We start from the raw sequence: 15,010 nt of genomic DNA, 5'->3' as shown, positions 1-15,010 counted from the left end.
TCCAAAGAGAAAGACAAGGGCAAGAAGGAGTTTGATGATCGAAATCGATGAAAGGATCGCCAGAAGTGCAAACCCGAAGAGCCCAACATTGTAACAGAATGAACACAATTTCCACGCATTAGTGAACGACGCAGTTATGAATAGGGATGGCAATTATGCCCGTTTACCCATGGGTAAAAACCCTAATAGGGTCAGGTTTGTTCCCTATTTAATACCCGCGGGTATTTTATTGGGTCAAAACTAGTACCCAACGGGTAAGCGAGTACGGGTATGGGTAGGTACTACCCACACACGCTTCGCCCGTTTACCTGTATATAACACTGACAGGTGGGCCTAACCGTATAGGTATATATAGGAAATTTTAGGGTTTCATCCCCAATCCCCATCACCTAGTCGAATCCTCCCCGCTGCCTCCCCTCGCTCAGTCGCTCCTCTCGCCGCCTCCACTCGCTGCCTCGCCCCCACGCCGATCCCATCGCTCCCCTCGCCGTCGGTGTCGCCGAGCCACATGCGCTCTCATCCCCTCGATGATGCCGACGCCATCCCCGTCCCAACAACGTCGGCGCCCCCCGACGTCGTGCCTGTCCCAACTCCCAACGACGCTGCCACCGCCCGACGTCGTCCTCGTCCCACCGACGCTGCCGTCCCCGACCCGCCAGCACCCGAGGTCGTCGTCCCCCCAACGCCGCCCGAGGCCGCCGCCCCCATCCCTGTCTCACTGACACCACCGTCTAGTTTGGATTTGTAGAGGTGAGGCCGTGAAGGTAGCTTACTCATTGTACAAAATCTCAGTTCAGATTTAGTTAGATTTTAGACTTTGTAGATAAATTGTTTTGCATGGTTGTTTGGTTCTACTTCCATGTAGGCTGTCCAACGATGGAAACTATGGCTAGCAGTGCCCAATGTGAACAAGAGCAAGGCTCTAATGTGTCTCCTCCTGTTTTGGTCACATCTGGAGAGTTGGATCCAACTGCGACTCGAACAAAAGAACAAACTGAAGGAGATGAGACCGCAACCGGGAGACATGGAAAAAAGAGGAAGCTGACTTCTGCTGTTTGGACTGAGTTCACACAAGTGAACGTGAAAGGAGTTGACAAAGCAAAGTGCATGTGGTGCAACAAGCTTCTTTCAGGTGATACTAAGAATGAAACCAAACATCTGCATTCTCATTTAAAAACATGCATCTATAAAAAGAGGGATGGACAAAAAAGGCAATCTTCTTTAAGACTTGGGACAAATGAACAAGGACATATTGTTGTGGAAGATTATGTGTTCGATCAGGAAGTAGCTAGAAAAGCTCTTTATTGCATGATTATTCTTCATCAGTACCCTCTATCTGTTGTTGACCATTATGGCTTTAGAAAATTTGTGAGTGCATTGCAACCCTTGTTTAAAATGATCACTCGCAACACGGTTAGGAAGGATATCATGTCTTATTATGCGATGGTGAAAAGGAAAGGTTTCATGTACATACAAAGGATGAATTGTTGTATTGCTATTACAACTGATCTTTGGACAGCCCAAAACCAAAAAAGGGGTTATATGGCAGTCACGGGACATTTCATTGATGATTCTTGGAACCTTAGAAGTTATATCATGAGGTTTTTTTTCTAACCTTTGCTTGTTATTTCAGCAGGATTTTATTGCAATTTTTATTCAATTTCTGAAATGATGCATTATTCTTATAGATTTATATATGTGCCAAGCCCTCATACGGCTACTGCTATTGCCAATGTTTTGTATGATTGCCTCCAGAGTTGGGATATTGATGGTAGGATATCATCAATGACTCTTGACAATTGCTCCATAAATGATAGTCTTGTTGACAAAAAGCAAGAGAAGATTGGGTTGGGTAATCTTCATTTGGATGGGAAGATGTTGCATATGAGATGTTGTGCACATATCCTTAATTTGATTGTCAATGATGGGATGGATGTGATAAAGAATGAAATTGTAAGCATTCGGGATAGTGTTTCTTATTGGACTGCTACACCAAAGAGGTATGAACAATTTGAAAAGACAACTCAACACCATAAGATTGAATTAACTAAGAAATTATGTCTTGATTGCAAAACTAGATGGAATTCAACTTATTACATGCTTAGTGTTGCTATACCATATAGGAAAGCTTTTGATCGCTTCCAACAAGTACATAAAAACTACACTGCTCCACTTGAACAAGATTTAAACTTAAGATGAGAAGTTGCAGAAATCTGAAAATGAATTGGTTAGGAGAATGTCTGATGCCATGGCAGAGAAATACAACAAGTATTGGCTGGACATTCATGGTGTCTTAGCTATTGCTTTTATGCTTGATCCAAGGTATAAAATGACAATGTTACATGCTTGCTACATTGCATTGTTTGGAAAAGAAACTTCAGAGTAATATGTTAGGGAGGGATATGATTTCTTGACTAGTTTGATGAATGAGTATCAATTACTTGAAGAGGGGCAAGGTACCTCTGCTACTGCTGCTGTTACATCTTAATTCATCAAATGAGGTTTTCTCAATATTCGATTCTATCAATGCTATCATGCAAGTTTCTTCTATTGTCAAAACAAAAAATGAGTTGGATCTCTACATAGAAGAAGGAACACTCCCATCTTCACCCAATGAGGAATTTGATATACTTGGTTGGTGGAAGGTTGCTGGCACTAGCTTTCCAACATTAAGAAAGGTTGCTCGTGATATCTTGGCTATTCCAATATCAACAGTTGCTTCAGAGTCGGCTTTTAGCACTAGCGGAAGGGTTCTAAGTGAACATCGTAGCCGTCTCACTCCAAAAATGTTAGAGGCCTTGATGTGTTCCCAAGATTGGCTTCGTTATTAGCTTGAAGGTGACCATAATTTTGTTGCAATTACTGTCTTGTATGCAGACAGTGACTAATATGTGACTATGTTTGCTTGTACGTGAATTTAATGCTCAAAGCTTCTGGACATGCCTTGATGATGCTGAGGAGGAAATGAAGTATCTTCAGTTAACTGTTGATTCTAAATAATTTGGATTGTTGAACCATTATTTATGTATTATGGTTGTTTGTAAAACTTTGTAGAACTATTATGTCTGTGTGGTGACTGGTGAATGGTGAACATTACTATGTGTGAACATTTCAAGTACTTCGTTTGAGAATTCTATTTATTGTATTGAACTATGCCGTTTGAATTTAAGTTGGATTGTTGAACTATATGCATTTAGTCTTGTGGGTTGTGGTTGTTATATACAAATTTAGTCTTGTACTCTTGTGGTTGTTATATGCAATTGTGGTTGTCTGTCTGTACCCACGGGTATACTTGCGGGTATCTTGTATCCGTGTAGAGGCAGGTAAACGGGTACACCCACAGGTATATGGCGCCCCCGGCTATACGGCGCCCGCGGGTAACGGGTATGTGCGGATTTTATACCCATGATATAGTAACGGGTATACCCGCGGGCATAGTTTTGGCTGACGGGTACGGGTATGGGTAGTTACTACCCGTGCCCGTCATGCCCGATTGCCATCCCTAGCTATGAATAGTCCCTACCCATATGTCCCAAGTGATAATACTTAGCTAGTTCGAGCAATGTCATTCTCTATACCTGATGAAGGAGATAGACCTGCCAAAAAGATTTCTTTTTTCGACTGCTCTAGTTATGTGCTTGTTAATCTAGAGAGTTGGATTCCTAGGAAATTAGAGTATTGCTTGGCAACATAAGCATAGTGCTTGGGTTGGTTAAATGCCATTTGGATGCAGGTGTGCCCCATGACATGTAATCCTTCATGTTTAGGCATGACGTAATAGTTTGTAACTTAACCATAACACGCTGGCAGACCAGTAGAGTGCCTGGTTGCATATAACTAATTTCTAAGTTTGTTGAAGTATGAATACACACATGTGTAAACATTGCATCACAAGTATAGAAGTATATTAGAAACCTTAGCTCTCTTTTATCTTTCTACATACCATAATTTATCTACTGTAGACTTCATTCTTATATGTGTCACACTACCTACAAATTATTACTTACCCTTGTTTAGACTTTAATTTATTAATCACAATATAATCATGAGCATATTGGCCCCTCTTTAATTGTCGTCTTCCCTATGAAAAAAATAAATAACGATACCTAGAATACTCATCGGTGAAATGCCATAATGGTATCCATGCGCTTGTGAATTTATCTATGAAAGTAAGAAATACCAACATAGGCTGGGAAGTTGGTAGTAGAAGTGTGCTCGGGGCGAAAGGAAGGGTGGTCGAGGTGCAACAACTTGGAAGCAAGTGACGAATCTTGACTAGTGACAGAATGCAGTGGCGGAGCTCCAAATATGGAGTTACCACCGGTGGTACAAAAGGATGATAGAGCTTAGCTGGTGGCAGAGGCAATGGTGGAGCTCGATTAGCAGTTGGGAAGATAGCACTAGAGATGACAATGTCGCAACGGATTACCGACAAATCTAAGCTGGCAGAGGAAGAAGGTCGAGAGGAGATATGCCGATGGAGAGAGGAGGCAGCCAAATACGATGACGGTGAGAAGTACAAGAGTTGAGAAGATAACAAGCAAGAGGAGAGGCTGAAGCAACGCCACGAGATGGACAATGAGGAGAGAGAACATGGGACCTACCTTTAGCTAGCTATGAAAGGTGGCTAGATTGGGTAGGTTTGATGTGCGCGCATTCGTGTGCTTCTCACACCAGTGAATCGCATAGCCCAATAACAAACGTAAAAGGCCCAAGTCCCTTATATATTTAGCTTGTCCACTTTTCCTACAAAAAATATACAAATAAACCTTTACATATAACTTCATAAGTATAAACTTTAAATATTATACATTTAAACTTTATACACTAAATATTATAGGTATATGTTTTATACGATGATATAGATAAGGTTCCTACATAAAAAATATACCCATAACTTTATAATTACAAACTTTATACTTATAAACATTCAATACACAAATATGTCATATATAAACTTTTTGTATTTAAATATTCTATACATCATAAAGAAACTTCATATGTCTTAGGCCCACACAACAAGATAAAACATTATAAAAGAAAAGAGGTCCAATGAAAAAAAAAATAGAAACAACCCACCACGTACTATCTCTGCCTGATTCGCACATGTATGAGTATGATTAAAGGTGGAAACGAGCCAAGCTCGGCTCGGCTCGTGAAAGCTCGGTCACGAAGAGGCTTGGCTTGGCTCGGCTCGGTCATGGAAACGAGCAAAAAAGCCAACTCCGCTTGGCTTGTTGAAAAGCTCGAGCTAGCTCGAGCTGGCTTGTTTTGCTTGGCGGTGCAGGGGGAGGCGATGGGCGACGTCCTGGCGGCAGAGGGGAGGAGGCACCGGGTGCGGCCGACACACCGGTGGCGCGGGGGGAAGCGATGCCACGACATAGTGGAGGGAGGCGACGGGCGGTGGCCTGGTGGTGCAGGGGAGGGAGGCGTCGCCGCGGCGGTCACTCCTCTTGCCGTCGTGGTCTCACCCAGGACGTAGGAACCTAGACGCCGTCGCGCCGAGCTGCCGACATTGACCTGGTCGTGGACTCATCTCTCCTGCCTTGCACCATGTGACAACTAACAGGCAACGGGGAGTCGGGAGAGATGGAGAGCCTATGAGGGACACAAGTTACGGTTTACTACATCTCATGGGTCATTAATCGGCTAGGTGGCCCAAGCCATAAATTGTCCTGGCTCGACAAGCCGAACGAGCGGCTTGCGAGCTGGCTCGGGCTTGGCTCGATTTGGAAACAATCCATGGAGGCGTCTTGGGCTCGGCTCGTTTAGCTCCTGTGCCGAGTGAAGCTTTCCAGAGCCGAGCCGAGCTCACAAGCCCAAGCCTTTTTTCTAGCCTTATGTATGACTCATGCACATGTTCACGCATCAGATTCAGTGGGCTAGATTTGGCCAACAAGGGTTAGGGGGGTATTTTGATTTGCCTAGCGGATGGCTTAGAGCATCTCCAACAATATAACCTCGTATTTCAGCGTCCTCAAATGTTAAATGTGAGTTACTCTCATTTTTTAGGAGCCCAAAACATGCCTCCAACTCCAGCAACAACTCCCATTTCTTACCCCCTGTTCATTTTTTCTCTTCATTCAACATAAACTTTATATTTATGGCCAACTAAGCATCATAATAATTTAATATTTTTAATGAATAGATTTCAACTATATTCAAATTCATAATTTTAAATACTACAATTTAAATTTATATTCAAAATACGTTGCATGCCTCCCCTGTGAAATCTCTAATGAAATGGAATTTAATTCTTGCGCTTTCATGGAGTATTTATGGACCATGGACTCATATTTAGCATTTGTTCAAAACAGGTTATTCAAACAAACAAGCAACTCGTTACAGTAATGGTCGACCCACTGGATGGGACGATGTTGGTGCTCAGCACTCAGTTGCATGAGAAGGTTAACACAGACAACAAGCCTTATCGTTGCTGCTGGATTGGCGCCGTTGACATGGGGTCCTCTACATTGGTAAAGGTGATAGCTGCAATAGAGATATGCCCAGTAGATGAAAGGGTGGTGACGCTATGAGGGTACAATTTAGAGGAGAGGATCGCACACTATGTAATTGTAAACCATGTGAAAAAAGAAATAAGGGCTAAGCCTAAAGCCTCTAGGATCGAGGTCTACTAGAGAAGAATTGGAGGCCTTTATGTTAACACCATCTTTCTAGGGTCTCGCTAGACCTCTTTTTGTTTTTTCCTTTGTCCCTAAAACCTGTTTATAAGTTTTGTTTAAGAGTCATGCTGGATATGATCTTAGCTACCCAAATAGTAAATATGTTTTTCTCTATAAGTTTGTTAATTTTTGGTTTATAGCCAGTGCCGGAACTAGAAATTATTTAAAGCCTGGGCAGTGGTCAAATATATAATCTATACTCTTAATTATTTGATCAGCAGTGTTTCATATCATATAATTGCTAATACTAAAGCTCGGGAAGCTGCTCTACCTGTCCGGAAGGTGAATCTACCCCTATGTATAGCCAAATAGCAGACAACCAACCAAACAACCCTAAATATCATGTTGGACAATTGCCATGTTGTGTATGAAACAAATTCACATAATAAATACGTAAAAGAAAATTGTTGCAAAAGAAAATTGTTGTTTATTCCACCGCAAATTCCATTGATCATTCCTTTATTCCAAATTTCGACAGCAAACGGACGGCCCCAAAAAACCCGTCGAAAATCAAATCAAGTCAAATCAAATCAAACCAAAGAGCCTCAGCTTTCACCACGTGGAGCCGGGCCCACCTGTCAGACATCCCCCCGGACAGACAGACGGATCCAAAGTTCCAAACCAAACCCGCAGCAGCCGGCGCAGCGCAGCAGACGGACACGAGGAGGAAGAAGATAGAGCCAGCCAGCGAGCGAGCGGCCTCTCGCCCCCCCCCCCCCCCGCCCCCCAAATCCCTCCTCGCCCATGGCTCGCCTCCTCCTCCCCCTCCCCATCGCCGCCTCCTCCCTCCACCTCGCCGCCTCCCGCCTCCGCCTCCCCGTCCTCTCCTCCTCCGGTACCCCCTCTCCCCCCCTGGTGCGACGCTTCGATGGGTTATCATTTTGTTTATTTATTTTTGATTCGTTGCAGTAGCGCGGCGTGAGGCGCTGTTCGGGGGGAGGGTGGCGGCCAGGGCGCCCGCGAGGCTGCCGAGGAAAGGGGTGAGCGCCGGGGCGGAGGCGGGCGGGTCGTCGTCGTCGGCGGCGGCGGCGGCGGCGCAGGTGATCGGCCAGGAGGAGGCGACGGAGTGGGTCAGGAAGGACCGGAGGCGCATGCTGCACGTCGTCTACCGCGTCGGCGACCTCGACAAGACGATCAAGTATATTCTAAACACTCCCACCCCGAGTTTCGCTGGGTGAAATTTTGCGCCGTGTGTTTTGTTAGCCTTGGTTTTGGATTGCTGTCCTGCAGGTTTTACACCGAGTGCTTGGGGATGAAGCTGCTGCGCAAGCGGGACATCCCGGAGGAGAGGTACACCAACGCGTTTCTTGGGTACGGGCCCGAGGACTCGCATTTCGTTGTCGAGCTCACTTACAGTAAGCTTCTACGGTTTGTCATATGTTTATATCTCAGAGAATGTGCATTATTATCTTTTGTATCTATGTATGCAAAAGCCCCTCCTGATGTGCATGTATTGGCAGATTATGGTGTGGAAAGTTATGACATCGGGACTGGTTTCGGTCATTTTGGGATTGCTGTTGAGGACGTAAGACTCTATTGCTTATCTGGGTTACCTTGCTTGAGTAATTGAGTTGTTTCACATTCAGCCCTGTGTGTATAGTACTATAGTTGCCACTTTCTTTCTACTGGGAATGAAGTAATGGTGTATGAACATTTTGTTTATCGCTTTCTTGGGATACATGTGGTTTAATTTTATAGGCATCAATGCAACAGAAGATCAGTTATAGGCAACATAACTGCGCATACTAGTATTTCTGTTTTGGCTGATAAAAAAGGTATAATCCCTTTCTGTTAGAAGTTCAAGTTATCTCTCATTGTATTATGAGGCTTTAGTGTTTACCAGACCTATCCATATATCATCCAGATAAGATTTCTCTCTGAGGTTGTTACTTAACAATACATGTTTTTTCTCCTCATATTTTGATGCCTACAACTAATAGACTTTCTTAGTTACATTGGGGTTATCATGATTCATGAGCATTGTACAACCTTAAGCCAGGGGATCTGGCTTAAATTGCTTCACCCAAGTTTCCATTATACCATGTAGTAGGGAGCTAATTAAAAAAAATAGAAAAATAGCCTTTTAAGGACTGGATTTTGGCATGATTAATCTCAATGCCAAGCTATGTAAATAGGTTAAAATGCCTTATTTTTCTTCAATGGAGATGGATTAAAAGATTTTTGTAATGTACCAATGTATTAGTAAAGTAAATTGTGGATTGCTTACTCTTGTTTTTGTTCCAAAAATTGAGGGATAATCTTCCCTTTTACATTAATAATGGTAAAATTCATGCAAACATCCATATCATGGTGCAACTCTATTCTTGTGGATTGGATTACAACTAGAGTTTTAAACATGCCATCAGTTAGTAATGTTTCTGTTTATTTAGTTTTTAATATTCCTTCGCACAGATGAATATGTGCTTGGTTGGTTGATAAGTTGAATTACTAGAAAATTGTAGGTTGCAAAAACAGTAGATCTCATTAAAGCCAAGGGAGGAACAGTAACAAGAGAACCAGGGCCTGTAAAAGGTGGCAACTCAGTAATTGCTTTTGTTGAAGATCCTGATGGTTATAAATTTGAGCTTATAGAAAGAGGTCCTACACCTGAGCCTTTATGCCAGGTAATGCTTCGAGTGGGAGATCTTGATCGTGCTATCAGTTTCTATGAGAAGGTAACTTACTGCCTTTAACATGTATTTGTATTTTATCGTCATTATTTGTTCAGCTACTAATTTGTACTATATTTTTATGATAAGGGATTTGGCATGGAACTTCTTCGGAAGCGAGACAATCCCCAGTATAAGGTTGGTACTTTTCAAAACCATTGCATGGATTTACCCTGTGATCGTCTTGACTTCTGTTTGCTCAGCTTTTTAATGTTATGCTCTATTACAAAGTACTAGAAAAACATTCAAAAGAGCCTCCATCAATTTACCTCACCGCCTCCATTGCTATGACTTTTTTCTGATGCTTGCTTATGTAAGATAGGGCTCAACATGCGCTACTACTAAATATGAGAACATGTTAATGTAAATGTATGTTTTATTTGTAAATTGTTTTATTAGTTTCATATGTTATGTAGCGGTACTTGAGCTATTATACATGTTTCCTGATTTTTGCTACATTCCTACACTGGGTTCAGACTTGGGCAGTAGGCATGGTATCAATAGAACTTTACTGATGACAAGTTCCGTATGTGCAATTACTGGCAGTTTCATTATACATGGCATTGTTTGTTATAATTTTTTGTAGAGATTAGAACTTTTTTCTAGGCATATTCTTCTGTTGTTGGCAAGTCTTCTAAATGCTTTTGAAATCTTCTAGTCTCGAGCTGATTTTTCCGGTAGCTTGTGAATAGGGTAGATGATCTCAAACTTTATGTCTATTCTTTATGAGGATTTGTTGTGTACTTCTCTGGCACCATTGCTATTCAAGCTATGATAAGGTTCGCTACCAAAGTTACTAGAACCCTGCGTCTGACATTATTACAGTCCAAATGCTTGTTAACTTTCTTCTGTGTCCCTTGGTTTTTTGAGTTATGCCACTCATTTCTGAAACAAAGTTTCAGATTTTCTTTGTTCCTATATTACTGACATAATGCAGATGCACTTTAACAACTCAAATAAATATCCTAACTTCTAAACTTAAAAATGCAGAAATAACTATTGTTTTATCTAGAAAATATCAGGCATAACTTATATGGGCATGCAACTACTGATACACATGTGCAGACAATGCAACCCTTAACAAAAAAAAAGTCCATTTACCTCCTAAACTACTAAAATCTACCTACTTTACTCAACCAATATTTCGTTGCTTTGTTTCTCCTTTGACAACACAGCCTATGTTACAATTTTGTTTGTTTCTTTTTCATGACACTTCACATAGATTTTAGATCTCAATATAACATGTCATATGTGCTTTAAACCTATGCAGATAGTGATAAATGTTTCAAGAGATATAAGTATAATGCTATCAATCATCCTACAAGATTTCAACTTAATATATAATTTGTAAAAAGAGAAATAAAAAGAAGTAATGTTATTACGGAGCATAGTGAGCCAATCTCAGTAGTGTAGGGGGTAAGATACCCAAAAGAATAATTGAGGGGGTTAAGTGAACTTGTGGAATAGTTCAAGGGAGTAAAATGGACTTTTCTTCTAGAAAAAAGGGTCCTACAAATAGCTTATATGTCTACATAGATGATACATATCCATGAACTATATTAAGAGGTGAAGGGTCAGGTATAGAGTATGTGCCATTTTGACCTCACCACAAGCTCATTTTAAGTAGTTGAGTCACCTTTTGTCCTGATAACTGTTAAATTATTTATGATATGAAGCTCGTAATTAGCAACCCAAAAATTAGTTCCTCGGCATGTGTTTAGCAATATGCTACAACTGCTTGGCTTTAATCATGTCCAAATTGATGCCTGATTGACAAAAAAAATGAGACTTCAAAGTATTAACTGCTACTGGTTTTCAACACAACAGTTTTTATTACATTTTTATTTGTTGATATTTTGCAACCAAAGCTGCATGTTCCTAACCCTTTTGGTCATAGTCTATGACTTCCTTGTGTGATTTATGACATTATTAAAAATATAACTCTTATCTTTTCTCTAGTACACCATTGCAATGATGGGATATGGTCCTGAAGACAAAAATGCTGTATTGGAGTTGACCTACAACTATGGTGTCAAGGAATACGACAAAGGAAATGCGTATGCACAGGTATATTACAATTGAGTGTTTAGATTTGGAAGCTGCTCTTCTGTATTGTGCAAAGTTCTAATTGAAATAGCCAATTATGATCTAGACAGCAAGGAACACTTGCCATTCTTTGGTTATTAGAAGCATTCCAGAAGTGTTTGGGTCGAAATCCACTTTATGAGAAGTATCATTTCACGAGGGTTCATGCTTCATATTTACATTGCAATGGTGGATGTTAATTTTTTTTATCCTTCCAGATTGCTATCAGCACAGACGATGTCTACAAGACTGCAGAAGTCATTAGACAAAACGATGGACAAATAACTCGTGAACCTGGCCCTTTACCTGGAATTAATACAAAGATAACTGCTTGCACAGATCCTGATGGCTGGAAAACAGTATGTGCTATTTCTTTTTGTTTGAGTATTACAACTCCCTCTCTTCATGTGTGTAAGGAAGTTATGGTTGTTCTTGGATGTTTTCAACTGCTCCATATGCGCATGTTCTTGGACGATTTACATAAGTACTTCTGTGCTCAGATATATGTTTTACAATGTAACCAAACTTGATGAGATTTTTCACTATTTCTGGTTGGAATATCTTGAATACTAATACATATATATATTTTAAAAAATTCAAGTCACCACTCAGCAACTACTCCCACTATTAGCTAACAGGTGGGACCATTAAAATTGTGATGCATATAGAGAAGAGGTAAAATGCATGTCAACCTACTTGTAATGCATGGTTATTTAGCTAGTGTATCATAGTATCTGTAGTCATTTTCGTTGTATTAGGGAAAGAAAGGATGTACGGTTGGTTTATTACCTAGTGTACAGTAAAAAATGTGTAGGAAAACATCATACTTTGTGTGATTTGAGAACAGAAATACTAGGAATTTTATAGTACTGTGTACATGTCAAATAAATTAATGAGAAGGAATTAGACAGGGTCAACTGTTCTTCTGACTTGCAGCTTTCTGATATTTCCCATCTTCAAAGTATGTTAAGTAGTCGAAATATGTCTTGTGGTTAATATGTGCATGATGTGCATTATGCATATTATTATGACTTACGATTCAGATGCATTACATATTTTGTACCATTTCTCTGTTTTTATGAGGAACCTGTGGTTTGTTCCTTCTGATACATTATCTCCATATTGCAGGTGTTCGTTGATAATGTAGATTTTCTCAAGGAGTTGGAAGAATGAGTTTTGCCAATAATCTCATCTTGGTACAGAGGATTCAGAGGTTTTTCCCCTTGATTTGACATCTTGCGCCCTTGAATTCTTGTAAAAGCCACCACCTCGAACTGAGGTTTGTAGATAGGCCATCCAAATCTACCATGTTACAGCTGGTAGTTTAATAGAGCATTTGGTTTGAACATTTCGAATGATGTAGATGCGCAATCCATTTTGTTAGCAAAATCAAATCATATGTACAAATTTTGTTTACCAAGTCACAAATATTGTTCTTAATTGTTCCATTTTACATCCAATGTAGTATTCCTGTTGTAGGCATGTTTCTTGTGATCTGTATTGTATGGCATGAAATATGAAGCTTTGTGATCGGTGGTAAGCATGGAGTGGAGTCAGCGAGGAACACAAACACTGGCAACTGAATAGAAATGTCAGTGCTTCACCCATGGCCACCCTGGAAGGCTGGAAGTAAGGAGAAAAGATGCAATTTTGTTCCATCAACAATCAGAACATTATTGTTTTCACTATGGTTAATCATATTGGTGTCGCATGTGATCTCTTTCTACAATGATATGGTACCGCTAGCCATGCAGCAAACAATAAACATATGAAGGCATGCTATATAGCAAAAGCTACTATGTGAGCTTAGTTTCATCCAGATTTATACGAATTGTCTTGGGACATTTTATTTAGATGTGAGTATTTTTTTTCTTCTCTTGCTATAACTTTGCCAATTATTGAGTGCGCTGGCCCAACCTAAACAGCCCAATCCTCTTTGCACTATAAAAAGAAGTGTGTCCATCGAAATAACAAAAGTGCCACTCCATTTCAAAACAATAGGTCCACTTCCTTGGAGGTAAATAAGCTACAAGAACATTTCAGGCTGTTAAACTATTTAGAAAGTCCACATAATCAACTTAACCATGCATCTAAACGGCACAAGTATTTAAAATCGAAACATGCGAAACCAGATTAACAGTTCTAATGTAGTCATACGTTGTCACTTTGTTTACATGGATATAACACAAGTAAAGCCATGGATTTTTCTTGATGTGATTTATACAAAAGGAGGAGAATAAAGAAAAGAAGGAAGGAAACAGAGAAAAGGGACGGATATTTTTTTATTAAATACAACTTTTAATATTTATTTTTGAAAATAAATTATCCTAAAACTTATTTTCAATATCTATACTATTTGGCCACACCATCTCACCTGACATACCAATATAGCACTGTTATGTTATAATATACTAGCATTATATTGTTTTTGACCATGCAAGCCTGCTGACATAACAAAACCTCTATTGGAGCAGTAAGACAATGCTATCACACTGACGGGATTAATGTGGTAAGATGGTGCAACTTTTCTAAATAAGTTATAGGAGGGTTATATATAAAGGGTGCAAGAATTATAAAAAAATAGACAGGGAGAGGATAAAGAAATTGAAGACATCGACAATTTTATTTATATCCCCCAATTCTATAACTAAGGGGAAATTACACGACCACATAACCCTTATCCGACCAAAAATTGGAATGGGCATCTTATAAACTAAGGGGAAACTGCATATATAATGGTGACATTCGTTGAATATGTGCCGCTACCTGCCATGGTCTATGCTGTGCTAAAGAATATCAACCTGCTACCGGACACGTCGAACTCAACCAATTCAGTCGGCGTATTGCATGAAGTGCATTGACATCGAAAATTGGGAGCATCGTCTTTTCGCTTTTACGTATGTTCATAAGCCAAACTATAAATTTTTAACTTTAAATTTAAAGTAGATTTAGGGTTTTTATTATAATTTATTTTTTATCTTGGTTTTTAGATTAGTAATAATACGTGTATATATATATATATAATTTAATTCTCAAAATATTTTTTATTTGTAAATTTGTCATTTGAATTTTTCCTTAATAAGCCAATCAGGCTGAACATCCACCCCCTAGTTCTTTTTTTTAGAAGCTCATCTGTTAGGCCGTAGCAATGGGCATCATGTAAATGCGAATTTTTTTCCTCTGTTTGCCACTATGGAGAGGATCCTTAATTCCTTACAGTAGACAAAGTTATATGGAGGGATGGCCAAACTGTTGTTTGTTCACTTGATTTGTATGTGTAATCTAGAGATTGTTGAACACTTGTTCCTACCAGTGTTTTTTTTATTAAAAACTAGATAAATATCATGCACATTAATTGTCGTGGATAAAATTAAATGTGTAATCTAGACTGTTGAACACTTGTTCCTAGCCGGTGTCTTTTATTAAAAACTATATAAATATCATGCACATTCTTGTGGATAAAATTAAATTATGCACGCAGTAGTATTGTTTGGAACAAACTAATCATGATGTTTTTAAATAATTTTGTCTAAGTAGATGTCAATGCATGATAAACATGCATTCTAAAGATAA

At 39.8% G+C, this 15,010-nt stretch overlaps 1 protein-coding gene across 3 annotated transcripts; it reads left to right on the top strand.

Annotated features, from left to right (window-relative positions):
• Window positions 1–7,427: 7,427 nt before the first annotated feature.
• On the top strand, window positions 7,428–13,306 carry LOC102707495 (lactoylglutathione lyase GLX1-like). 3 transcript variants are annotated; one of them, XM_040524051.1, is made up of 10 exons: window positions 7,428–7,518; window positions 7,593–7,821; window positions 7,914–8,038; window positions 8,144–8,208; window positions 9,146–9,358; window positions 9,443–9,490; window positions 11,312–11,419; window positions 11,656–11,796; window positions 12,566–12,650; window positions 12,917–13,306. In XM_040524051.1, exons 1-9 carry the CDS (start codon window positions 7,428–7,430, stop codon window positions 12,608–12,610), a joined length of 1,065 nt encoding a protein of 354 aa, XP_040379985.1. In that variant the 3' UTR covers window positions 12,611–12,650; window positions 12,917–13,306. The 3 variants fall into 3 exon arrangements, with proteins under 3 accessions (XP_040379985.1, XP_040379986.1, XP_040379984.1); XM_040524052.1 differs by having other exon boundaries at window positions 12,903–13,306; XM_040524050.1 differs by lacking the exon at window positions 12,917–13,306 and having other exon boundaries at window positions 12,566–12,915.
• Window positions 13,307–15,010: the final 1,704 nt, after the last annotated feature.

The sequence above is a fragment of the Oryza brachyantha genome, chromosome 5, assembly GCF_000231095.2.
Source record: "Oryza brachyantha chromosome 5, ObraRS2, whole genome shotgun sequence".
NCBI classification, from domain to species: Eukaryota; Viridiplantae; Streptophyta; class Magnoliopsida; order Poales; family Poaceae; genus Oryza; species Oryza brachyantha.
This window is presented reverse-complemented; position numbering and strand designations above follow the sequence as displayed.